The 25,937-nt window shown below is 44.7% G+C and overlaps 1 protein-coding gene across 8 annotated transcripts in view; it reads left to right on the top strand.

Annotated features, from left to right (window-relative positions):
- The window catches only part of tlk1a (tousled-like kinase 1a), a 267,230-nt gene that overhangs the window by 146,626 nt on the left and 94,667 nt on the right, over nt 1–25,937 (top strand). For 7 of the 8 annotated variants that reach the window (XM_085986260.1, XM_085986258.1, XM_085986262.1 and 4 more), the window contains 5 exons: nt 5,078–5,153; nt 9,485–9,528; nt 9,895–9,987; nt 13,584–13,679; nt 14,389–14,481. In XM_085986260.1, the coding sequence (XP_085842386.1) occupies nt 5,078–5,153; nt 9,485–9,528; nt 9,895–9,987; nt 13,584–13,679; nt 14,389–14,481 (402 nt within the window). Of the gene's footprint in view, nt 1–5,077; nt 5,154–9,484; nt 9,529–9,894; nt 9,988–13,583; nt 13,680–14,388; nt 14,482–22,618; nt 23,675–25,937 lie in introns of those variants that run through there. The other variant, XM_085986255.1, reaches the window with a different exon arrangement.

The following is a 25,937-nucleotide window of genomic DNA, read 5'->3' as shown; positions in this document are numbered from 1 at the left end:
CTCCCTTGAATTCTATCACTACTTTCAAATTGCTTCAGATGACATCTGTCAAATCAGCAGGTCTTCAGTGCACTGCTGCATACATCAGGTCACTGATACCTTGTGTGCCAGATGTAATGACTTTAGTAGCCTTCTGAAGGAAGTCAACCATCAGCAGGGTAAGGCTCTGCACTTTTTCCAGGTGGCCATGTTCCCAAGAGTGCAGGTTCTCATTGACAGACCCCATGTCACATGGGCTCCTTTCATAAATGTTACTGCATTTGATGGATTCTATTAAATTAATGTGTGCACATGGCCATCAACACTACATCATGCAGGTCGATGTCAGGTGCCCTGGAAGCTGCCGTGATGCATTAATCCTTCTAAAATTTACAGTGCTACCATTATTTAAAGGAATATCAAGACGAGTGATGCATCCTGGGGGACCAGGGATACTATTGAACAGTGGCTAATGGTGTCAATCTGAAGTCCAGAAACAGCAGCTGAGTGGAAATATGATGAGGCACACGCCTCCAAAAGGATATAGTGTCCATAGTCATGCTAAAGCAAAGACTGCACTGTTTGGACAGATCTGTGGAGTGTCCTACTGTAGAGAAAGAAAAGAAAGAACTTGCATTTATATAGCGCCTTTCACAGCCTCAAGATATCCCAAAGCACTTCACAGCCAATGAAGTACTTTTTGAAGTGTAGTCAGGATTATAATGTAGGGAATCTAGGATAAATGACTAGATAATCTGTTGTAGTGATGTTGGTTGAGGAATAAATGTTGTCCCCCCTGCTCTTCTTTGAATAGTGCCATGCCATATTTTACATCCACCTGAAGAGAGCAGAAGTCTCATTAGGAAAAAAAAGCACCACTGATCGTGCAGCACTCCAGTACTGCTCTGCAGTATCAGTTTAGATTATGTGCTCAAGTCCTGAAGTGGGGCTTGAACACACTACCTTGCCTCAAAAGGTATCTAAAATGATTGTGATATGCTGCACAGTTATGCTCTAAAGAGGTGTAGCCATGCAGCAAATGGAAGGGTCAGGAAGGTAATGAGGATGCTGCTAATGGGCCCAATGCTGAAGAGTTACCAGTTGTAGAATGGTAATCGAATTCAACAACATTTAATAGATAATCATTTCAATTAAAAATCGGTGACCCCAGCTCAAGCATTGCTCAAGGCATGTTCTCAATGAACTGATGCACCAAATATTGTGCACACTACAGGAAACTTTCGTTTAACCAGAGGTTAAATGTCCGGAAAGCTCTATCTACCGGCAAAATTCAGGAGCCGTTTCCTATAAGTTTTTTTTACTTCTCGTTGCTTTTTTTTCCCCAGTCAGCCTCTGCAAGGTCTAGCTGAAGCTGTTGCTTAGCTACAGAGACGCTTTTAAGCTGCGGCCGACTGTTTTGAAGCAACAGGGTTTGTTGATTCACACGGAGCTGGTTTATACGGCAGTTTTGATGGGACGGTACCAACTCGGTCCCGTCAGTGCCGGATACCAGAAAGTTTCCTGTATTATCCTCTACCTCAGCCATCATGCATGCATAGCCATTCATTTTATTTGCTACAGAAATCTGCCCCAATGCAATTGAAATCTCTGCACAAAGTTAAGATCCAGTTTCAATCATTTTAATCTAACATATTTGGTGTGTTGTACCTTTAGTATTTTTAAATCTGTGCTTCCCCTTTTGGACTGAATGGTAACTACTCAACCCAATCTAGTAACCTAAAGGGAGCAGGAATTGGTGTGGCTGGCTGGTCGACATCACTGAATGTTTCCTGAGATTTTTTTTATAACTTCCTTCTGCTGACTCATAAATGACTCTTGTACTGTGGTGGCTATCTGGGCCTGTCTCTCTTTAGCTCAGTATGGCTCATTTGGCTGGGTGGCATTGATGTTGAACCACCCTGACTGTGAGCACTTAAACAGCACTTACTCTGGCCATCCCCCAGTTGCTGGACCCTGGTGCAGTCTGTCCTGTGTGTGGGTACAGACCATAGGACTACAATAAGGCTGTCGAACACCTGTTCGTGTACTGTCCTGCATGGTAAATCTAGACGGGACAGATTCACAGGCATTGAAGACCATGGTATCTGTAGCATCAATCAGTATATTCCTGAGAGACTCTACACCTGTGCCTAGGAGTTCTGTTAAGGGGGACTTTGCAGCTACCAAGTGTTCCAGGTTGTACTCTGGTTCTTTGAAGCAGTCTAACACCACTGCACAGATATGGCTAGTGAACTCCTTCATATTAGTAAATTGACAGTGCTTAAAAAGTAACATTCATTTGTATGCCAGCCCTGGATGGCACCAATTCTGTAACTGAGGCTAGCCTTGAACCTCCTGCTGCTGCCACCTGAACTTGCTCCTCTCTTAGTGTGCTGTGTTTCACCCAATGGTCCCTGCTGTCACTTTAATTGGAGCCCCCGCCAGTATATATTTCAGTGCTGGTGCTTTCTACAGGTGGAGTGAATGCTGTGAGGTGATAGGCTGAGCATCCACCAGGTGTGCAGAAGGCCGTTCCTTGAAGGCACCTATGGAAACACGAGGAATAAGCTTTATTGTTATAATAGCAACACACTCTCTGTAGTAAGTCTGCTTGCCAAGCCGCTCTATGCTACAATGATGTGGTGCGTGGTTGACGGGGTTCCTGTGTGTATGAAAATAGGGGGAGGAAGATGGCAGCAGTGATTGGTGCTAGCCTGAAAATGGTGGGATAGCCTTCTGCATGACCCTTTCTAGTGGCTCCACTACTTCTAGGCCAGTGATTAGCAGGTTATTTCCTTAAGGTGGGTCTGCAGAGGTGAGTTCAGATGGAGGGGATCCCTGCTAGTTGTTTGATTCTGCGTTCTGTCATTAGTTCTTTTTTCTGCAGAAACAGATTGGTGAAGAGCTTTGATATTGCTAAGCAAATGGACATCCTTCTTCCCAGACCATGAGTCATTGAGCATGCAAATTCAAGTGGCTATGATTTCTAATATGAGTCCCATCATTGGAAGGTTTCCTTTAAACCTGGAAGGTGTATCGTGAATTGTGATAGTGAGAAAAAAAGCTAAAGGGTGGTCAAGTGATCATTATGCATCCAAAATCAAGAGCTGCTGATTGAGGTGAAAATGTTGCAGCCATGCCCTATCATCGCTCTTGAAGCAGCCAAATTCATAATTTACTTACGTTGAAAACTTCCTCTGTTAAACTTTTTTGTATCTGTACCGATAACTTCTGCATATATGAGATGGTGTTCACCTGTTCTGTTGCTTCTTCTCAGCCAACATGGACTGCAGACTACTAAGAAGAACGTATCTCTGCTCCAAAGAACCTTGTTTGCTGTACCTCCCTTAGCATTTTCCCTCCTTCCTGGACTTTGGCATTACCCTCCGCCATCTCCTGCGTTACAATGAAATTGCATTTTGGTTGCTGCTAATTTGCACTGCTCCTACAATTGCTGCTGTGTAGATTATGGACACACCCAGCACATTGCATATTCTACCCTGGGAGCATTGAATAATTATTTAAATGAAGACTGCAAAATCTTGCAAGCATTGTACTACGTGTGTCTGATGAAAGATGTGCTTATGCACCTTCAGTTGTGCTACAGTTGCTCCTGATCGGAGTGTCAAACCTAATAAGTCTACAGAGATTATGCTGAGGCTTTATAATGTATTGGTTGACCATACTTGGGAGTGCTATGTAGAATTTTGGTTACTGTGCTTGAAAAGGGATGTGCATGCATTGGAAACGGTGCAGAGACGACTGACAAAAATGATCCCAAATGTGAAGAGGCTGATCTATGAAGAAAGATTGAAAAAGCTTAAGCTCTGCAGCTCAGAGGGAAGACCTCATTAAGTTGTTTGTCTAATATTGGGCTGGAGCTAAGGTCCAGGGTTGCAGTTTTCATTATAACAAAAAAAAATTAAAGGATGAGAAGGGGGAGGAGAATACCTCCTCAAGGCCTCTGAAGTATTAAATGGTATTGAGAATGAGAACTCTTGAGTATTACTTCAAGATAAATCAAGCCAGTATGACTAGAAGACACATTTAAATTAGTGAAAAGCAAACTTGAAACATATTTTAGGGAAAAAACCTCTACTCGTATGGTGATTAATTTGGCAATAATTACCAATTAAGCCAAAAACATTAGTGGTGTTAAAAATGCAGTTAGATCCTGAGAAATCCAACTTGGAATATTAGTGTCGAGAGCTTTGTTGGGCCAAATGGCTTTTTCTCATTCTTGAATTTTCTTGCATTCTCGTGCGAGCTTCAACCCTGGGCTCTACCTCTGATCCTGCCCTTCAGTCCCAAGACCAAGCTTTGCGCTCCCTCCCAACACTAGCCCCAGACCCTGATTCTTGCCAGCCTCAGACTTAGCTCCATACCACCAACTGCAGCCACTGGGAAGGGCAGACAAGAACTATTTTATCATCAATTTGGCATTGGTAGTGGCACCATCTCATGAATGGAATGAAACTAATAGATAGTATTCACAGGTAATGAAGTAATTTAAAAAAACTTAATTTAAATGTGCATAATCCACTAATCTAGACAAATCAGCTTTTCATGTAAGATATAACTGGGATTGGTACCCTTTCCACAATAAACTAATGCGCTCTCGTTTTTCAGCACAGATCACTGGATATTGGTCAGGGGTAGGAATCCTGGCTGTTTGTTTATTTTTTTATCATTCCTAGCCCAGAGAAGCTAAGCCCAAATATACTGCACCCCTGGTTGGAATCATCAAGGCCCAGGGATCAATCCTTCCTGGTCTGTTTGATTCCGTACTATATCACAAGGTTCTTCTGACTCACTAAGCAGTTTGGGCAGTGAGAATATTCTGGAGAAAATAATGTGCTTGGTAGGCCCAACATACTTGCCTTAGCTAAAGAACTCCATGGGCTGACTTTGCATAGTTTTCCAAGTAATTGCATCTCTCATCCCCCCCCCCCCCCCCCAAGATTTTGTGTTTTGGAACCTATTTGTAAAATTTACTGCAATGCAGGGTGTAAGTTCCGAGAGATGGAAAAGGAATTTGCTGTTACACTTAAGGTAAATGATTGTAGTTGTTCAATTGTGACTGCTGTTTCTTCTTTAGACTCCAGAAAAGAAGCAGTCTGACTCTGCGAGAGGAAGAAAGCGGAAGGCAGATAACCAGAGTGATAATAGCCAAGGTAAGAGACGTGGAAAAAATCCTAGAGGTTGCAGATGGAGAGGCAATTCAGTCATTTCAAATAGTTATTTTTCTATTTTTTTAAAAATCCATCTGGAAGTTTTATCAAATTTCAACAGCTCACTGTTTATGCTACCAGATAAATAAATCATCAAAACCAGAGAAAACCTTCCCCCCCCACTCCTGCAACCCAACTCCTGGAAAGACTAGTACGATAGCAAAATACTGCAGATGTTGGAAATCCGAAATAACAACAGAAAATGCTGGAAAAACTCAGCAAGTCAGGCAACATCCGTGGAGAGAAATTTGAGTTGACGTTTCGGGTTTGACCCACTCGGACCTCACCGTCCTTGGCCTCTTGTACTGTTCCACGGAAGCTCAACGTAAACTCGAGGAACAGCACTCTGCAGCCTTCCGGTCTCAATATCGAGTTCAACAATTTCAGATCATAACCTCGGCCCCTATTTCATTTTCACTTATATTTTTCCACTCCTTTCCTTTCCCCCCCCCCCCCCCCCTTTTTGTTTCTCTCTCACACCTGGCAGCTATCTTTTGCCCTGCCAGTACACTTTACACCTAATCACAGCCTATTACCATCTCGTCTAGCTTCTAATCTCTTACTTCTTTTGGTTCTTTTATTCTTTTGTCCGATCGCAGCCCTGCCTTCGATCTAGTTCCTTTTCTCTCCAGTTTTGAAGAAGGGTCAAACCCGAAACGTCAACTCAAATTTCTCTCCACGGATGTTGCCTGACTTGCTGAGTTTTTCCAGCATTTTCTGTTGTTATTCCTGGAAAGACTAGTTTGGAGTTTTTACTTTCATGTCAGATAGAAAGTACAGAAATCTTGGTGGCAGACCAAGGGGGAACTGCAACTTTCACCTGAGGTAATAACCAGAAGGACTGCACTGCCGAGTAACAGGGGAATCTCAAATGCTGGACTGAGGTGTGGGAGGCTATAATGACAACTAATCAACCTGGCAAGGTCCACACATTATTTGTGACATTGCAACCAGTTTAAAGGAAGAATTGTGCTGTGATGAACAAATGTCCAGAGGCAGTGAATCACCGAGCACTGAAGTAATATTTCTATCAGAGGAAAAAGACTTGCAGTCTAAACCCCACATTTGCTATATCCTGCCTTCCTTTCAATATTCAGTTGCGGAAAATTACTTTTTAATGTTAAATAATTTCTCAAACAGTAACCCGCACTGGTGATAACCTAAGAGTGTGCTCCATCACCCTGACGTTGCCTGATTTAAAAAAAATATATATTTTAATGGTAAGCAAATAGTGACCCTCTTAAGACAAAATTTGTGCACCTTTGATGTAGGTGATGTATCTATTTATTAATATTTGTGTGTCTAACTTGGTAGACCGTCCAGTGTTGCTGATTGGTCCATGCTAACCATGGACCAGTCCAAAGCCATTATGGACTAATCATGCACTAATCAGATTGCCACACGAACAAGCAAAGCTAAAGCTATAAAGCAAACCAAGCACTGGGGTTTATTTCTAGAGGGATAGAATTGAAAAGCAGGGACATCATGTTAAACTTGTATAGAACCTTGGTTAGACTACATTTGGAGTACTGTGCACAGTTCTGGTCTCCATATTATGAGGATGTAGAGGCATTGGAGAAGGTGTAAAAGATTTACAAGGATGCTACCAGAAGAGGTTATACCTATCAGGAAAGATTGAACAGGCTGTGCCTCTTTTCTCTAGAAAAGCGAAGACTGAGGGGTGACTTGATAGAAGTCTTTAAGATTATGAAAGGGTTTGTTACGGTAAACATAGAGATGTTTCCACTTGCGGGGGGAGACCATAACTAGAGGCCATAAATATAAGATAGTCACTAATAAATCGAATAGAGAATTCAGGAGAAACTTCTTTACCCAGAGAGTGGTTAGAATGTGGAATTCACTGCCACAAGGAGTAGATATGGCGAATAGCATAGATGCATTTAAGGGAAAGCTAGATAAACACATGAGGGAGAAAGGAATAGAAGGATATGTTGATAGGGTTATATAAAGTAGGATTGGAGGAGTCTCGTGTGGAGCATAAACACCGGCATGGACCAGTTCGGCTGAATACAGGAAACTCTTTATTATCCGGGACCGGCGTGGTGCCGGTTTATCAAAAAGTCAGGATTACAGAGAGGTATAGTTTAAAAGGGACGAGAGCTCCGTACACAGCAACAAATCCAGGCTTCCCTGTTGCTTAGCAACATGTGCAGGAACTCCGGCCACAGACCAAGCATACCTGTTGCTACAAGTTCACGAACCCCAGTTACACAGTCACAGATCCAGGAACTGCCACTAATATGAAGTAAAACTTAGCTGAACCTACTCTTGAATTTTGCCAGTTAACAGAGGTTTCCGGTTATTTAGGTGCCGGTTAAAAGAGAGTTTCCTGTAGCCTGTTTCTGTACTGTACTTTCTACCTACCTGTGACCTACATATCTCTTCTTTACAAATGTCGTCTCTCTCCTATCTTGTCCATGTGGATGTTGGATGCTGTGTTCTTGCTGAAGAGCAATCAAAGAACTTATCCAAACAGTATCTTCCACAATGACAGGAACTTTGGCACACCTTTGGAGTTTGACCATATTTCACTTAGTTTAAGTTCCACATGTATAGAAATGCTGAATTTTTAGTGGGCCATTGAATTGAATCAAAAAATAGACTTATTCAAATAAAGTGGAGAATTTACTGACTAGAAAGATAATTATTCTGCCACCTCCAATGATCAGGTCAATTTTAGCTGGTTGACTAATAAATACTATTAGTTAATATTGTATGCTACATAGTTGTACAACACTTTGGTGCTCCAGCACATTGGGCCGTATATTCTGATGCCTACGGGTGTGTACGGGCTTTGTATACACCCGTAGGGACATCGGAAATGCCGGTTTCAGGCATGCGAAGCGCATGCGCTGAAAACCAGCATTTCCAATCTGTCAAGATCAGATCGGATGCCTGCCCTGGAGAAGGGCCTCTGCGGGGGGAGAGTTCCGCTTTCTGGAGAACCTCCGCCCACAGAAAACCCTTAGAAATCTTACGCCTGGTAAAAGCAGGCGTAAGGCCTGCTTTTACCAGCATACGAGTTTGAAAAAAAGTAAAAAAGAACAATTTTTCACTCATTTATAATTTAAAAATACTTTAAAAAAAAATTTTTTTTTTTTTTTTTTTTTTTAAAGTTGTTTTCAAAAAATAAATTTTTGTTTAAAATATTTAATTTATTGTAATTTTAACTCATTTTAAAGTTTAAAAAAAAAATTATCTAATGTTTTACTGTGTTTTTGGGGTGATCTCCATTCATATATTTGACAGGTCTATCTATCAAAAGTATGAAGGGAGAGCCCCCGTGATCCCAGGGACGCTTGCGAACTGCATGTGCCTCTGGGATACGTGGGCCCTGTGCGTTTGGAGAGGCCCAGGAGCGGAAGTGTACGCACCTCGGGAGCCCTCGGGTAAGTTTGTAGATTTTTTTTTTCCAGATCGGAGGCCTCCGCACGCAGGAAGCCTCTGATCGGAAAATACGGGCCATTGTCTTGGACTACTAGGACACTAATGCATTCCTATAATTCCCGACATAGCAAGCTTCCTAAATCAGAAGGAAGGTGTCTGGCACTTCATTGAGAACAAATTTTAAAAAATTGTAATGGCCAACATGATAATTGGCCGCGGCACTCCTGGGTTAGGGAGAGACAAGTCACGCAGGATTCCTGCTCCTAATTGTCATTCAGCAGCACTTGCTTTAAGTGTGTGGGTGTGCACATGTGCACAGGATTGAATTGACTGTGCTTCACTATCCTAGCAACACTTGCTCTCGAGGCTCCCACGTGAGAGATGTGAATGGTACCCTGGGAAGAGGCCAACCCCTTTAGCAGAGGGCACTAAAATAAATGTTGGAGCAAAGGGGAAGCATAAAGACAAAAATGTAATTAGTTGCTTGGCTGTTCTTGCACAGTCCTCCTAATGGCTGACTTAGAATCGTATTGGTAGAAACCTAACCAGTATTAACTTCCCATCATTTTTGCAGGTGTGTGTGTACATTGATGTTCACTAACTTCAGATTCATATAACTGCTTCAATTTATAATTAAAAACCGTATGGTGTAGTAGCTTTTCATGCATCTATTTTAAAGTAAGTTTTTTTTTGTGTTGGGGGAATATGTGTCTTGTAAACTAAGGGTGTATTCCTGCAAGATTTAGTAATTTGTGAAGGGTTGAGTAAATGTCTTTTCGCAACTCATTCAAGATAATTTGAGAAAGTAATGTTTCAGTTGGTGCTATTTATACAATTGTATATAATCAGAATTTTTTTTTGTTCAGGTAAAGCCGGTGGAAGAGGACATAAAATTAGTGACTATTTTGATGTAAGCACTTTATAGATTATTTTAGATCATATCTTGGCATATTCCAAAATTTGAGAGTTTTGATTTCCTTATTAAAACTAGAGAATTTAAATTCCAAAATCTGTCTGTGCATATTTGTCCCTCTGGAACAATTGTAATAAATTTGAGTTATTGACATACTATTTCATTATTACTGTTTTCCTATGCTGATCAAGGTAAATATCTTGCCATGCATGATTAGCTACTTTTTAATTACAACAGCAATGTTTCATTTTAAAGCTGGATTAATTTGTTGAAGACACTATTTCTAATAGAGACCATTTAGTTTTGAGTGGTTTATTTAAAAAAAATACTGGAATTACACTGGATTTTCTTCAATTTTTCCAGTACACAGGTGGTAATGGTACCAGTCCAGTGAGAGGCGTGCCACCTTCAATTCGATCTCCTCAGAATTCCTTCTCACATTCTGCTACTTCATCTGTAAGTTTGCAATTTCCTCATACTTAAGCTGTCGGCAAGCCTTGACATCATTGTAGTGATATGTGTAAAATGTTAGTTTTTGTTTTTGGTCAAAATAAAGTGCTTTTGATTCTTGGTGAGTTTTAAGTATTCGCTGGACTATCCGGAGGACTATTTCCTTAAAAAAGGGAGGGAGGAGAAAATAAATTAAAAGCATGTAAATATATAATTTCTGTGTACCTCCTTGTTTAAGAGCAGTAGAAGCCAGGGAACAGGTGTCTATTTGGCTTCATTAGAAGAAGAATTTATGGTGTTGTAAAGGGGGTGGGTTGTTTAGACTTGAGTAAAATGTTGTTTGATTTTTTTCCCATGCCAGGATAATTCAAACATGCACGTTTAAAAATAAAAAATTGTGTCTTCAATCTATTTGCATGATGTGAATTAAAAGTTCAGAGCATTTTTACTAAATATTGAACCATTTACATTACTGATAGGCAATGCTTCACAAGTAGCAATATATAGCACAAGTCATCATTTACAACACGCACAACTAGAATGACTATTCAAAGTTGATTGTACTCCCAGCTCCTTGAAACAAACTCTTAAGATGAATGTTGTCTTGTAATATGTGAGTTACCCCATCTGATTTTTGATGCAACCATATGTATATCTGCACTACGTAGAACTCTGGGCACTGAAAGATTCTTGTGTTTTATACCTGTTAATTCCACTGAAGGCGGTGAATTGTATTTATGTAGCATATTTAAGGTAGAAAAAGTCCCAAGGCACTTCATGGAGGAATGGATGCTGAGCCTTTGGGGGAATTAAGAGGTGACTGAATATTTGGTCAAAGATGTGGGAGACTTAAAGGCAAAAACGTAGAGAGGTGGAGAGGTTTAGGGAGGGAGTTCCAGACAGCAAGCTGAGGTGACTGAAGGGAGGAGGGGTGTGGAGAAAATAAGAGGACTTAAGGCACAGGAGGGAACACAAGGCTGGATGGAGATGGTTGCAGAAAAAGGGCAAGGTGTGACTATGGAGGGATTTGCAGATGATGGTGAAGATTTTAAATTCAGTGTGTTGGAGGAACAGAGACCTAATATAGGTCACTAAGCATAGAAGCGATGGACAAGTAAGATGATGCAGGCGGCAGAAGTTTGGACAAATTGGAAATTGTGGAAGTCAGAACGCCAGAGAGTAGATTGTTGTGGAAAGAGTCTAGAGGTGACTAAAATATGGATATGGTTTTCAGTGGTAGTGCGGGTGAGGTAGGGGTGGAGGTGACAGCGTTGCAGAAGCAAAAAGATGTGGATGTTACTGGAAATGGGTAAAAGATGGTCTTATCAATGACTAGCTCAGCTTGATTGAGCAGCCATGGAGGGAGATATGGAGTCTGTGGTAAGGCATCAGAGTTTTTGGTGAAGTCCAAAAGCAATGACTTTGGTCTTCCTGATATTCAATTGGAGGAAATTCTGGCTTATCCATGACTTAATGCAATCTGACAACAAAGGTTCTCACCAGGTCTCAGGAAGTAGTGAGATAGAGCTGGTTGTCAGCTGCATATATGGAAGCTGATTGGTACCTAGCAGTGATATGAATGAGGGACAGTATTTAAGTAAGGAAGAGAAAGGAGCCAATAATGGATTATTGAGGCTTTGAAACCATTGCTGTAGATGCAAAGCTGAGATGGGTGAGCATGGAAGCACATGGCCAGCAGAGGAGGATTATATTGTCCAAACACTGGCGTGTTGAGGGGTACAAAGAGGGACGATGTAGCATGGTTACAGAAGATGTCAGTGACTTTGAGCAGGGCAGCTTGGGTGCCATCAGCAGGCAAAAACTAGACTAGGGGGATTCAAACATAATATTATGGGAGAAGTGGGTATGGAACTGGGAAGTTATGACTTGCTCAATGACCTTAGAGAGGAAAGAGTGATTAGAGATGGGGTGGTAATTGGACAGGACAGAGGGGACAGGGTGGGCTTTTTAAGGAGTGGTAATAGCAGTGTAGAAAAGGAGACCGTGCCAGAGTGAAATGAGCCATTAATGATGTTGGCAAGCATAGGGGCGTAGGAAAGGTAATTGAGAGGTTTGAAGTTGGGTTGGGATTGAGGGAGCAGGAGCTCAAACTCATGGAAGAGATGAACTTGGAGAAGGTAGATGGGAGTAAAGTTGCAGAGTGACTGGGGATGGGTGAGGGGCTGTGTAGGCTGGTTGTGTGCAGAGGGGAGGTGTGGGAACTGGCAGCTGCACAGATGGTTTAGATCTTGGAGACAAATAAATCTGTGATCTCTTCAGGCTGGGGCTTGAAGGAGAGTATGGAGGAAGCATGGGAATGGGGTTTGAGGTGGTTTCTTGTGAAGAAACAAAGTTGTGATTTGTACTTCCCATCCATCATTTTCCAGACCTAGAAGGTGGATTTAGACAAAGAGAACGAGTTACAGTAATGCTTAGTGTAGTCAAACCAGATTTGGCGGATCACCAGACTGTTGTGCATTCATGTCGGGAGTCCTCAGAGGTGGGGAAGCTGTACCAGTGCATGCAGCAGTGGTCTTTGAATATTTTGGTCTGGGCAAGGACAATCGAAGGCAGCGACAAGGGAGAGATCGTGAGCAGAACAACAGCTGGCGGCAGATGAAAGATGGGAGTCGTTTGAGCAGCAAGGCTAGCAGGAGCACAGTAGAGAGAATGTCTGAGCAGCAGTGAGACTTGAAGGCAGAACAGAAAATGGAGGCTGGGGCAGCAGTCCCAGTGGTGGAGATGGCAACCAACAGATGTGAACCAGTTGAGGGCAGACGTAGAGCACAAATGGGCCAGCATCCTAAGTGAGAGCAGGTTCAGATGAGCGAGTGGAGCAGCAATTCACGTAAAGGAGCCTGGGAAGTAGCCAGAGTAAGAGATCAATTCCAAATTCAGGAGCCAATGGAGCAGTATGCTTTCAAATCAGAGAGGTGGCAATTCCCTAGGAAGAGTCTGGTCCAAGGTCACCAAGTGCAGGCAAGAGTTGGGAAATGAGGTTAGCAGGGCAATGGGGTGATGAAACTTAAAAACTGTAGATAGGTTAAATTTTTATGTTAAGCTTATTTGGAGGCTTAGGGGAGAAAGGGACGGGGATGCCAGTGCATGGAGCTCCAAAGGAATCGCATGATAACCCTACCTTGCTCTCCACAGATGCTGCCTGAAACCTTGTAAGCAACCCTCCAGATGGGTTTTCTAAAGAGTATTGACCAATCTTATTCAGTGATAAGGCAATGGCAACTCTTTGAAATGTAAACCACAGCCTGAAAATCCGAACAAAATACTTAACCCAATTAACCCTTGACTGGACATGGTGGATAATTAAAAAATAAATCCATGCAGATTTCCCAATTTAAGATGTGCAACTTGGCTTACGTTGGCATATTCAAAAACTCATGCTTTTGAAAAAATATATATATAACTAGGTAGCCAAAGTTATGTTTTTTTTTAACTTCATTTAACTTGCAGCACTTTTTCCTAGTCATTTTTCCATATGTGCTTCACTTTTTTTTTAGGAACTTCGGGCATTTAACCTGCCACTTTGCAGTTATCAGTATAGTACCCAGCGCAATACTGTAAAGTATAATCTCATTTTGTTTTAGGTTCGGCAGAATAGTCCATCTCCGACTGCATTAGCTTTTGCGGATCTCTCTGCTTTACAGCCAAAACTAATTTCTGTCTCCTGCAAGACTACTCAGGTAAATGTTATTGTCTGATTTGGGCTGGAACAAGAAATGCAGTTTGTTTCTCGTAGGAGAGGCGGGGGTTTCCTTTGCTACTTGTTTCAATCAAACTATGGAAATTTCAGTTTTCCAACTATCACCTACCACAAATTTTTGATGGCGCTTCTTCTCAATTTGTTGTAGGTGGTGTCTGGTTATTTCCTCAGCATTTTGTTGGTGGGGTGGGGGGAAGAGGGGGAATTGCATCCCGCTGGAATTTTGTGGCATTTGGGATATCTCCTCTATTGGGCTACCAACATTTGATGTTTATTTTTAAATCACTATTTCATTCTTCCCCTTCTGAGGTTTTTCTTAGTGCTCTGTTTGTGTTCACCTTAAATCTTGCTTGGGTCCTCCAGTTGCCTAATTTTTCAATTAAAGGCTTGCACGTTTTCTGTCCTGCAGGCTTCTCTGTTTAATTTGAGGATTTATTTGAGGTACCCTTTGCGCTGTGTCACACAATGTTGGGTGATGCTTGATTGTTTCCAATTTATCATGTATGTTGACGGGTGTAGCACCTTTTTTGGAATTCTGAGACTGTTTGCCATTTTTTAATATATTATAGATTAGCTACAATTTGCAGATTAAATATGCAGGGCCTCAAGTACTGGAAAAAATGTTTTCCTGCAATGTATGTGCTTTTGGCATATTCTGATTGTAGTAATTCATGCCTATTTTTATGAAGACTGAACTTACCATGGGAAAATTGGCTGCACTTGAAAGCAATAAGAATCTAGATCTTGAGAAGAAAGAAGGCAGAATAGATGACTTGCTGAGGGTAAGTAATCCTGTTAGCACTTTGATCCGCTAATTTTATACTCTTGTGTTATATGCAAAAACAGCTGCCTATATAAACCAATATTATTCAAATAATAAGCAAATGAAAACCAATAAACTGGGACAGTTGACTGCTGGCAAATAGTGAATCTAAATATTTCTGCACAAGATATAGCAAAGTTATATCTTGCAAAGATACTTGTAACAGTAACACTAAGTACATATATAATTAGCTTGATTTCTGAAACCTTCATAGGTCAGCATTGTTGCAAGATCCAGTAATACTGATGTATGTTTTCTCACATTTGGGGGATAAAAGACGCACTTTAACGATTTTGTAATAAAATAAGATGTAGGTTGCCAAATGACTGGAACTAATGTGGGGGAAAAAACCTAGTTGTAATTTAAACAGATCATGTCTTTAACATTATAATTTGCATTATATGACAATATATGTATGTGCAGTCAAATTGTTTACACAAATCGTTTTCTTTCTCCACTAATGCTTTATTGGGGAAGAAAAATATGTAATAGCATTGTCTGCCTGTCCATATGCATGAACAGTTTCTTCTTGCCTTAGTACCAAATTTTTGCCAGGTATTATCGAGCTGCTTGTGTGCCTTCCTTTAAATACTGATCTATTTATTTTTTGAATATGTTCCAAATTCTCTGGGTACTACTTGTAAGTAAGAAATGATGTATAAGCTAAATAATGTTTTAAACTAATTTTGGTTTTAACAAGTGTGAAATACAATTTTTCTCCATTTCCTTAAAATTAAATGACTGAAAACTGCCTCTGAGCACTATCTGTGCATCTGTAAATATTCTGTACTTCAGTACAAATTTGTCACGTAAATAACTTTAAAAGATTGGATTAAATTGGATTTTCTCATTTATTTTTAGATTAACAAAACTGGAACCCATATTGATCACAAAATAGGTTTGGATGAACAAAACCCTTAAACCCATTTTGATTTTATCCTTCCAGAACACCAACCCTGCCATTTTTCCTAAGACACTATCTAGGTATTTTTTCATTTGAATCCTGGCATCAAATTGTTGATCATCCTCTTTGTAAAGAAATACTTCGCAAGATCATCTATCGAGAAATACCTTGAAACCAGCCTATTGCAGCATCCAATTAGTTCTCGGCTGACTGCAGCATTGTCACTGCTAGCATTCCATCTGGAACTCCATTCCATTTGTTGATCCCTATTTGTGTTTTTTTTTAATACGTTTATGGGATGTGGACGTCGCTGTCAAGGCCAGCATTTATTGCCCATTTCTAATTGCCCTCGAGAAGGTGGTGGTGAGCCGCCGCCTTGAACTACTGGAGTTCATGTGGTGAAGGTACTCCCACAGTGCTGTTGGGTCAAAATCCTGGAACTCCCTACCTAACGACGATGAAGGATCGGCGATATACTTCTCAGTTAGGATGGTGTGTAACTTGAAGAACTTGGAGGTGGTGGTGGTGTTCCCATGCATCTGCTGGGGATATTGATGGAGCCGCCTCCTCCCGTTAGTTGTTTAATGATCCACCACCATTCATGACTGAATGTGGCAGGACTGCAGAGCTTTGATCTTATCTGTTGATTGTGATCGCTTAGCCCTGTCTATAGCATGCTGCTTCTGCTTTTTAGCATGCATGTAGTCCTGTGTTGCAGCTTACCCAGGCTGGCACCTCATTTTTAGGTATGCCTGGTGGTGCTGCTGGCATGCTCTTCTACACTCCTTATTGAACCAGGGTTGGTCCCCTGGCTTGATGGTAATGGTAGAGTGAGAGATATGCCGGGCCATGAGGTTACAGATTGTGGTGGAATACAATTCTGCTGATGCTGATGGCCCACAGCGCCTCATGGATGCCCAGTTTGAGCTGCTAGATCTGTTCTGAATCTGTCCTATTTAGCACGGTGGTAGTGCGCCACAACACGATGCAGGGTGTCCTCAATGTGAAGATGGGACTTCGTCTCCACAATGACTGTGCAGTGGTCACTGCTACCAATACTGTCATGGACAGATGCATCTGCGACAGGTAGATTGGTGAGGACAGGGTCAAGTAGGTTTTTCCCCTCGTGTTGGTTCTCTCACCACCTGTCGCAGGCCCAGACTGGCAGTTATGTCCATCAGGACTCTGCTAGCTCGGTCAGTATTGGTGCTACCGAGCCACTCTTGGTGATGGACATTGAAGTCCCCCACCCAGAGTACATTCTGTGCCCTTGCTACTCTCAGTGCATCTTCCAAGTGGTGTTCAACATGGAGGAGTACTGATTCATCAGCTGAGGGAGGGCGATAGGTGGTAATCAGCATAAGGTTTCCTTGCCCATGCTTGACCTGAAGCCTTCATGGGGTCTGGAGTCAACGTTGAGGACTCCCAGGGCCACTCCTTCCCGACTGTATACCACTGTGCCGCCACCCTTGGTGGATCAGTCCTGCCGGTGGGACAGAACATACCCAGCGATGGAGATGGAGGAGTTTGGGACATTGGCTGAAAGCTGTGATTCTATGAGTATGACTATGTCTGGCTGTTGCTTGACTCGTCTGTGGGACAGCTCTCCCAATTTTGGCACAAGTCCCCAGATGTTGGCGAGGAGGACTTTGCAGGGGCGACTGGGCTGGGTGTACCGTTGCCAGTGCTGAGGTCAATGCCGTGTGGTCCGTCCAGTTTCATTCTTATTATTGTGTTTCGTAGCGGTTTGCAAGGCTATTTCAGAGGGCAGTTAAGAGTCAACCACATTGCCAGACCAGAACGGCAGAATTCCTTCCCTAAAGGGCATAAGTGAACCAGATGGATTTTTACAACAATCCGATAATTTCATGGTTACCATTACTAGCTTTTTATTCCAGATTTTATTTAATTAACTTAATTTAAATTCCCCAGCTGCCATGGTGGGATCATTAGTCCAGGCCTCTGGATTACTAGCCCTGTGACATTACCACTATGCTACCATTCCCATGAAGAACAACTTCTTGATATCGATCTTAAATTTGCTTTTTAATAGTTTGAACCCGTGTGCTTTTGTCCTACTCGGGCAATTTACTATAAAGTAATTTTGCACTTTTACTTTTTCCACGCTATTAACTATCTTATGTACTTCATTTAGATACTTTAGGCGCATCCTTTCAAGGTTGAAAAGCAAATCAGTCTTTCCTCATAACTCCAATCTCTGATACCAGAGATCAGGCTCATGGCTATTCTCTGCACCAGTGCTTGAATGTCTCTGACCAGAAGTGGACACTATACTTATGGTGTTGTCTGATCGGAGCACTATACAGTTCGATCATGGCTGCCTCTACTGTCCTGCCTATATAGTTCAACATTCTGTTGGCTTTGTTGATTGCTGCTGTGCGTTGGTTGGCCATGTTGAGTGTCTACTCTAATGAGACTCTTTTTCAACATCCTTCGCTTTTCAACACCATTCATGGAGTACGTGTGTTGCCTATTTTTCCTCCTTCTGTGCAGCTTCAGTATGATTCTGGAAATTTGAATTCAACTGATTTCCTCATACAATCAAGCATTCTGTTTGTTTATTGCTGCCTCCCACTGTTTTACATGAGGAGCAATGAGGCAACTGACAGTCCTAGATCTTTGTTTCCTACTTGCAAATTCTGTCCAAGCCACAGAGTACTTGTGCCTCCTATTTTTACTTCCATTATGCTTTGCCTTGCATTTATCCATATTGAAGTCCATTTGCCATTGATCATCTTCTAAGATTTTAATTCTCTTCTCTAAATCCACATTTTCTCATTGCTGGTGTCTTAAATCTGTAAATTTAACTGTCTTGCATTGCAGCTACAGTTTTAGGCCATTTTACTTCTTTGTTTTCACTATGCTCCTTTTTAACTGCTGGAACTCTGCTCAAATTTAACTTCCCAACTCCTGAATTACTCTGCCATCAGGACTATGCTGCTCTACTGGACTACACTGCAAGATTCGACTGCTGTGACTCTGCTCTGCTACTCACTCGCTTCAAGTTTTTCTAGCCTACAGCCCATCCCCCACCTGCTGCTGCTAACTGTTGAACTACCAACTGTACTTAAGTGCACTGTTGGTTTCTCAGTTTTATCTTGCTGCTGTGTGGGTCCTGGGCCGAAGACCATTCCTCTGCTGCTTCTGGACCTTGTAGTGACCTCCAATGTCGCTACCGTTTTCTAAGGACAAATGTTTTCTAAGGAGACTGTATTCTCTGCTGGGTCGTCTCAATTCTAGTATCTGGCTTGCAGTTGTGTCCTCTGTTTTCTGTGGGGAATTTTTCACTCTACGCTGAGCTAGCTCTGATCTGTTTCTGCTGGTTCCCATCCTGCTCTAGAATCTGCTCAGCTGCTGCCAAATGACCTTTGCTCTGCCAGTTTTCACCTGATTCCCATTGTTCCCATTAAATTAGTACTACAAGGTTATGAGGGACAAGTTGGCCATGGTAGATTGGGAGACTACACTGAAAGGTATGAAGGTGGACATACAATGGCTAACATTCAAGGAAATAATGCCTAATTTGCAACAAACATATATTCCTCTCGAGCATAAAAACCCAAAAGGAAAAGTGATCCAACCATGGCTAACAAAAGAAATTAAAGCTAGTATAAAGTCAAAGGAGGAAGCTTATAAAGTTGCCAGAAAAAGCAGTCAGCCTGAGGATTGGGATCTTTTTAGAAATCAGCAAAGGGGGACCAAGAAATTGATAAAGAAAGGGAAAATGGAATATGAGCACAAACTAGTGAAAAATATAAAAATGGATTGTAAAAGCTTCTATAGCAGGGGACCCGGTTGCACGGATACAGGTGCAGGGGACCCGGTGCCGTGGACGCAGGGGAGCCGGCGGCACGGCCGCCGGTGCAGGGGAGCCGGCGGCACGGCCGCCGGTGCAGGGGAGCCGGTGCAGGGGAGCCGGTGCAGGGGAGCCGGCCACCAATATACAGTATACGGAAGCCTCAAAACCTACTCCTGAATTTTGCTGGTTATTAGAGAATTCTGGATAATTAGGTGCCATTTAAACGAGAGTTTCCTGTATATATCAATGATTTGGATGAGGGGACTAAATGTAACATTTCCAAATTTGCTGACAACACAAAGCTAGGTGGTAGTATCAGTTGCGAAGAGGATGTAAAGAGGCTTCAAGGGGATCTCGATAGGCTCAGTGAGTGGGCGAGAACATGGCAGATGGATTATAATGTGGATAAATGTGAAGTTATCTACTTTGGTAGAAAAAAGAGAAAGGCAAGAGTATTTCCTAAATGGTGAAAAATTGGGGCATGCAGATGGTCAGAGGGACCTGGGTGTCCTTGTACTTGAGTCACTGAAAGTGAATGTGCAGGTGCAGGAAGGTAAATGGTATGCTGGCCTTCATTACAAGAGGATTTGAGTACAGGAGTAAAGAAGTCTTACTCCAATTATATAGGGCCTTGATGAGACCACACCTGGGGTACTGTGTACAAATTTGGTCTCCTTACCTAAGGAAGGATATACTTGCCATAGCGGGAGTGCAATGAAGGTTCACGAGATTGATTCCTGGGATGGCGGGACTGTCGTATGAGAAGAGATTGAGTAAACTCGGCCTGTATTCTCTTGAATTCAGAAGAATGAGAGGGGATCTCATTGAAGCATACAAAATTATTACAGGGCTTGATAGGGTGGATGCTGGGAGAATGTTTCCCTTGGCTGGGGAGTCTAGAACCAGGGGCCACAGCCTCAGGATAAAGGGTAGGCCATTCAGGACTGAGATGAGAAGAAATTTCTTCACACAGAGGGTGGTGAATCTTTGGAATTCTCTACCCCAGAGGGCTGTGGCGGCTCAGTCATTGGGTATATTCAAAAGAGAAGTCGATAGATTTCTGACTAGTAAGGGCATCAAGGGATATGGCGATAAGGCCGGTGAATGGAATTGAGGCAGAAGATCAGCCATGATCTCATTGAATGGCGGAGCTGACTCGAAAGGCCGAATGACCTACTCCTGCTCCTATTTCCTATTTTTTATGTTGCTGACTCCATTCATCTCTCCGCTGGTGTGCACTAGTAATCCCCGAGGCCACTACTCGCCTCCGATGGACCTCTACATCAACTTACCTCCATTCCCACATCTCATTGGCTCTCCATTTTCCACGGAAATACCTCCGGCAGTGCATTTACTGATACTCTTCTCCTCCAAGAGCAACTGAACACTCTCACCCTCCACACCAGTCTCCGAAACTGAACATCAGTACGTCTGCTCAACCACCCCCTCACCACCACCTTTGATGTCCTAGTCCCTATTAAAACAATGACCCTCTTTCACCCTGGCTGCTTCTCTTTTCCACCCCCCCCCCAGTACGGCCCTTATCTTCACTCCCTTAAGTCCAAGGGACGCAGACTTGAACGGATATGGCGGACAACTAGTTTAGCCATTCACCGCCAGATCTGGCTGAACCACATAAAGCATTATCGGGTCCTGCTCTTGTCTGCCAAAACTGCTCACTATTCCAGAATCATTCTGGAATGCAAAGATAAACCCCGGCTTCTATTCTCTACTGATAGCCATCTTCTTAAACCCGCCTCCCCTGTCTCCTCCACCCTCTCCTCCGACGGCAAGTGTGAGGAGCTCATGGATTTCGTTGTCTCTAAGATTGAGACCATCCGTTCAGCTGCCTCTGTTATTTCCCCTACTTCCCCCTAGCCCACCGGGCTAAACTTCCTCTAAGGTTCCCCCCTGCCCTAGCCCTGAACTCACATCTTTCTCCAGTTTCTCTCCGATCTCCCCAAATGACCTCTCCGCGCTCATCTTGTCCATGACACTCGCTTCCTGCTTCCTTGAACCTATTCCCACCAAACTGCTGACCACCCAACTTCCTGTTCTGGCTCTCCTGTTAGCTGACATTGGTAACTGTTCTCTCTCTTCAGGTACTGTCCCTCTCTCCCTCAAACCTGCCATCATCACCCCTCTCAGAAAACCAACCCTTGACCCCTCTGTCCTTGCAAACTACCACCCATCTCCAACCTCCCTTTCCCCTCAAGTCCTTGAGCGTGTTGTCGCCTCCCAAATCCGTGCCCATCTTTCCCACAACTCCATGTTTGAATCCCTTCCACAGAACCGAAACACGTCTCATCAAAGTCACAAATGACATCCTTTGTGACTGACAAATGTAAACTATCCCTTCTCGACTTGTTTTCAGCCTTTGACAGGGTTGACCACTCATCCTCCTCCAACGCCTCTCCACTGTCGTCCAGCTGGGTGGGACTGCCCTCGCCTGGTTCCATTCTTATCTATCTTAATCGTAGCCAGAGAATCACCTGCAATGGCTTCTCTTCCCGTTCCTGCATCATTACCTCTGGTGTCCCCCAAGGATCTGTCCTTGGCCTCCTCCTATTTCTCATCTACATGCTGCCCCTTGGCGACATCATCCGAAAACACAGCATCAGTTTCGATATGTGCGCTGACGACACCCAGCTCTACCTCAACACCACTTCTCTTGACCCCTCCACACTCTCTCTAAATGATCAGACTCCTTGTCCGACATCCAGTACTGGATGAACAGAAATTTTCTCCAATTAAATATTAAGAATACCGAAGCCATTGTTTTCGGTTACCGCCACAAACTTCGTTCCCTAGCCACTGACTCCATCCCTTTCCCTAACATCTGTTTGAGGCTGAACCACACTGTTTGCAACCTTGGTGTCATATTTGACCCTTAAATGAGCTTCCTACCACATATCCAAGGCATAACTAAAACAGTCTATTTCCACCTCTGTAACACCGCCTGCCTTCGCTCATCTGCTGAAACCCTCATCCATGCCTTTGTTACCTCTAAACTTGACACTTCCAACGCACTCCTGGCTGGCCTCCCACGTTCTACCCTACGTAAACTTGAGGTGATCCAAAACTCGACTGCCCGTGTCCTAACTCGCACCAATCGTTGGCCTACATTGGTTCCCAGTTAAGCAGTACCTTGTGGTAAACCACTGTTTGTATTCCACTGTGTACATGCCTGGACATGCCTCGGCTGACTCCTCCCACAAGTCCTAGTATAAAGGTGACTGCTCCCCAGCCCTTTGTATTTCTGGACCGGTCGACCACTCGAGGCAGACCTTCATTCTTTTGTTAATAAAAGCCTTTAGTTACTCTCTTAACTCTCAGTCTTTTATGAGTAATTGATAGCGCATCAATTTTATTAACAAAATTTTTATAATGGAGAAGATCCTCACACCAGCATGCCTGGACTTAGATCATCGGGAGGCGGACTCATCCACCAAGTTTACTCACTGGCTTAAGTGTTTCGAAAAATTCCTGACCGCCTCCGCAGCAATCAAATCGGACGAGGACAAACTGGATGTCCTGACCTCCAAAGTGAACCACCGAGTGTACTCGGTCATCCAAGACGCGACCTCGTACGCGGACGCTATCAAGCTCCTCAAGGACCAGTACACGCGCCCAGTGAACGAAGTGTACGCCAGGCACCTTCTGGGGAGTCGTAAACAACAACCTGGAGAATCGACCGTGGAATACCTTCAGGCACTGTCTGTGCTTGGCCGGGTCTGTGGTTGTAAGGACGTAAAGGCCGCCGTGTACACAGAGGAACTTATCCGGGACGCTTTTGTAGCAGGCCACAGATCCAATTACACCCGACAGCGACTGTTGGAGCAGAGTGACCTCGACCTCAACAAGGCCTCTGAACTCGCACTATCATTGGATGCAGCCTACCGGGGCATGGATGCCGCCTACTCTGCACCGTGGACGCCGCGGGGAATGACAGCCTGGGACACGGTAGGACCGCCTCATAGCGCCGTGCCACCCCAGCCACACCCCAGCAACGGCCCAACTACCGCAGCAGTGTCCCAAGGCCAGAAATGCTACTTCTGTGGCCAGGCAAAACACCCCAGAGCGCGCTGCCCGGCGAAAAACGCGATCTGCGGGAAGAAGGGACACTACGCTAACGTCTGCAGGGCCAAAGCCACCCCGAACCCCAGCAGCGCCGCGTGTGGGCCATGCGGGCCGCCATCTTGGGCCTCCCCGGCCATGTGCGAACCACCGGTACAGCAGCCATTTTGGACGCCTCCAGCCACATGGGGATCATGGACGCCGCCATCTTGGACGACAGCCGGAACGCAGCAGGCCCCCAACACCGCCTCATCTGATACCCGCAGCGACACACCGACCCCTACGCTGGCATCCGTTACACTGGACCAAGCGAGACCGCACCAGCTGGCCAGTTCCACAATGGACATTAAGGTAAATGGCCACGATACAATCTGCCTTTTTGACTCGGGGAGCACGGAGAGCTTCATCCACCCCGACACGGTATGGCGTTGCTCTCTCCCAGTCCTGCCTGCGCACCAGCGGATTTCTATGGCCTCCGAGTCCCAGTCGGTGGACATCGGCGGCTACTGCGTAGTGACACTCGTAGTAGACGGGACCGTGTACGATCATTTTAAACTTCTGGTCCTGCCCGACCTCTGCGCTGCCGTCCTGCTGGGGTTAGATTTTCAGTGCCACCTTAAAAGTGTTACGATGGCGTACGGTGGACCCCTACCCCCACTCACAGTCCGCAGCCAGCAGCTCCCAAATTGCCCGCCGCGCACCAGGTGCAACCTCTCCACACTCAGTCACCCCCCCCCCCCCCCCCCCACTGTTTGCTAACCTCACCCCCGACTGTAAGCCCATCGCCACAAAGAGCAGGCGATACAGTGCCGGGGACAGGGTTTTCATTAAAACCGAAGTGGAGCGGCTCCTGAAGGAAGGGATTATTGAGGGCAGCACCAGCCCCTGGCGAGCCCAGGTTGTGGTCGTTAAGACCGGCGAGAAGCAGCGCCTGGTCATCGACTACAGCCAGACAATAAATCGCTACACCCTGCTGGACGCCTACCCACTCCCCCGCATAGCTGATATGGTCAACCAGATCGCGCAGTACCGCATCTTCTCGACCATTGACCTGAAATCAGCGTACCACCAGCTCCCTATCCGCCCTGAGGACCGCCAGTATACTGCCTTTGAGGCAAACGGCCGCCTCTACCACTTCCTTAGGGTTCCCTTTGGCGTCACCAACGGGGTCTCCGTCTTCCAAAGGGAGATGGACCGGATGGTAGATCAAAATGCGTTGCAGGCCACTTTTCCATACCTGGACAATGTGACCATCTGCGGCCGTGGCTTGCAGGACCATGACGCAAACCTCGAAAAATTCCTCCGCACCGCCCAACTCCTGAACCTGACATATAACAAGGAGAAGTGCATATTCCGCACAAACCGCCTCGCCATCCTTGGCTGTGTTGTGGAACACGGAGTCATTGGCCCCGACCCCGACCGGATGCGTCCCCTTATGGAACTCCCACTGCCTCAAGGCCCTGAAGAGGTGCCTAGGGTTTTTCTCCTATTATGCCCAGTGGGTCCCCTACTATGCGGACAAGGCCCATCCGCTGATCAAGTCCACCTCTTTTCCCTTGACGGCAGAGGCCCGCTTAGCCTTCCACCGTATCAAGGAAGACATTGCCAAAGCCACCGTGCACGCAGTGGACGAATCCATCCCCTTCCAGGTGGAAAGTGACGCGTCCGACTTTGCCCTGGCCGCTACCCTCAATCAGGCGGGGAGACCCGTGGCCTTCTCTTCACGAACCCTCCAAGGCCCGGAGACCAGACACTCCGCTGTTGAGAAGGAGGCCCAGGCGATTGTGGAGGCTGTGCATCATTGGAGGCACTACCTGGCCGGAAAACGATTTACCCTGCTCACTGACCAACGTTCAGTTGCTTTCATGTTTAACAACAAGCAGAGGGGCAAAATCAAAAATGACAAGATCTTGAGGTGGAGAATCGAACTTTCCACCTACAATTACGAGATCTTGTACCGGCCCGGGAAGCTCAATGAACCCCCGGATGCGCTATCGCGTGGCACCTGCGCCAGCGCGCAGATCGATAGACTGCGGGCCCTCCACAATGACCTCTGCCACCCGGGGGTCACCAGGTTCTTCCACTTCATCAAGGCCCGCAACCTGCCTTACTCTATTGAGGAGGTCAGGACCATGACCAGGAACTGCCAAGTCTGCGCTGAGTGCAAACCGCACTTTTATAGACCAGACAGGGCCCACCTGATAAAAGCCACTCGCCCCTTCGAGCGCCTGAGCGTTGATTTTAAAGGGCCTCTCCCCTCCTCCGACCGCAATGTGTACTTCCTCAATATTATTGATGAGTACTCTCGTTTCCCGTTCGCCATCCCCTGCCCGGACATGACCAGTGCCACGGTCATTAAATGTCTGAACGACCTCTTCACCCTGTTCGGTTTCCCCAGCTATATCCATAGCGACCGGGGCTCATCGTTTATGAGCAACGAACTCCGTCAGTACCTGCTAACTAGGGGTATTGCCACAAGCAGGACCACCAGTTACAACCCCCGGGGGAACGGACAGGTGGAAAGAGAAAATGCGACAGTTTGGAAGGCCGCCCTGCTAGACTTAAAGTCTAGGGGCCTTCCAACCTCCCGCTGGCAGGATGTGCTCCACTCTAT

The sequence above is a fragment of the Somniosus microcephalus genome, chromosome 4, assembly GCF_052327205.1.
Source record: "Somniosus microcephalus isolate GS21.2 chromosome 4, FLI_Smic_1.0, whole genome shotgun sequence".
NCBI classification, from domain to species: domain Eukaryota; kingdom Metazoa; phylum Chordata; class Chondrichthyes; order Squaliformes; family Somniosidae; genus Somniosus; species Somniosus microcephalus.
The sequence above is the reverse complement of the archived record's forward strand: the minus strand, read 5'-3'. Positions and strand labels throughout refer to the sequence as shown.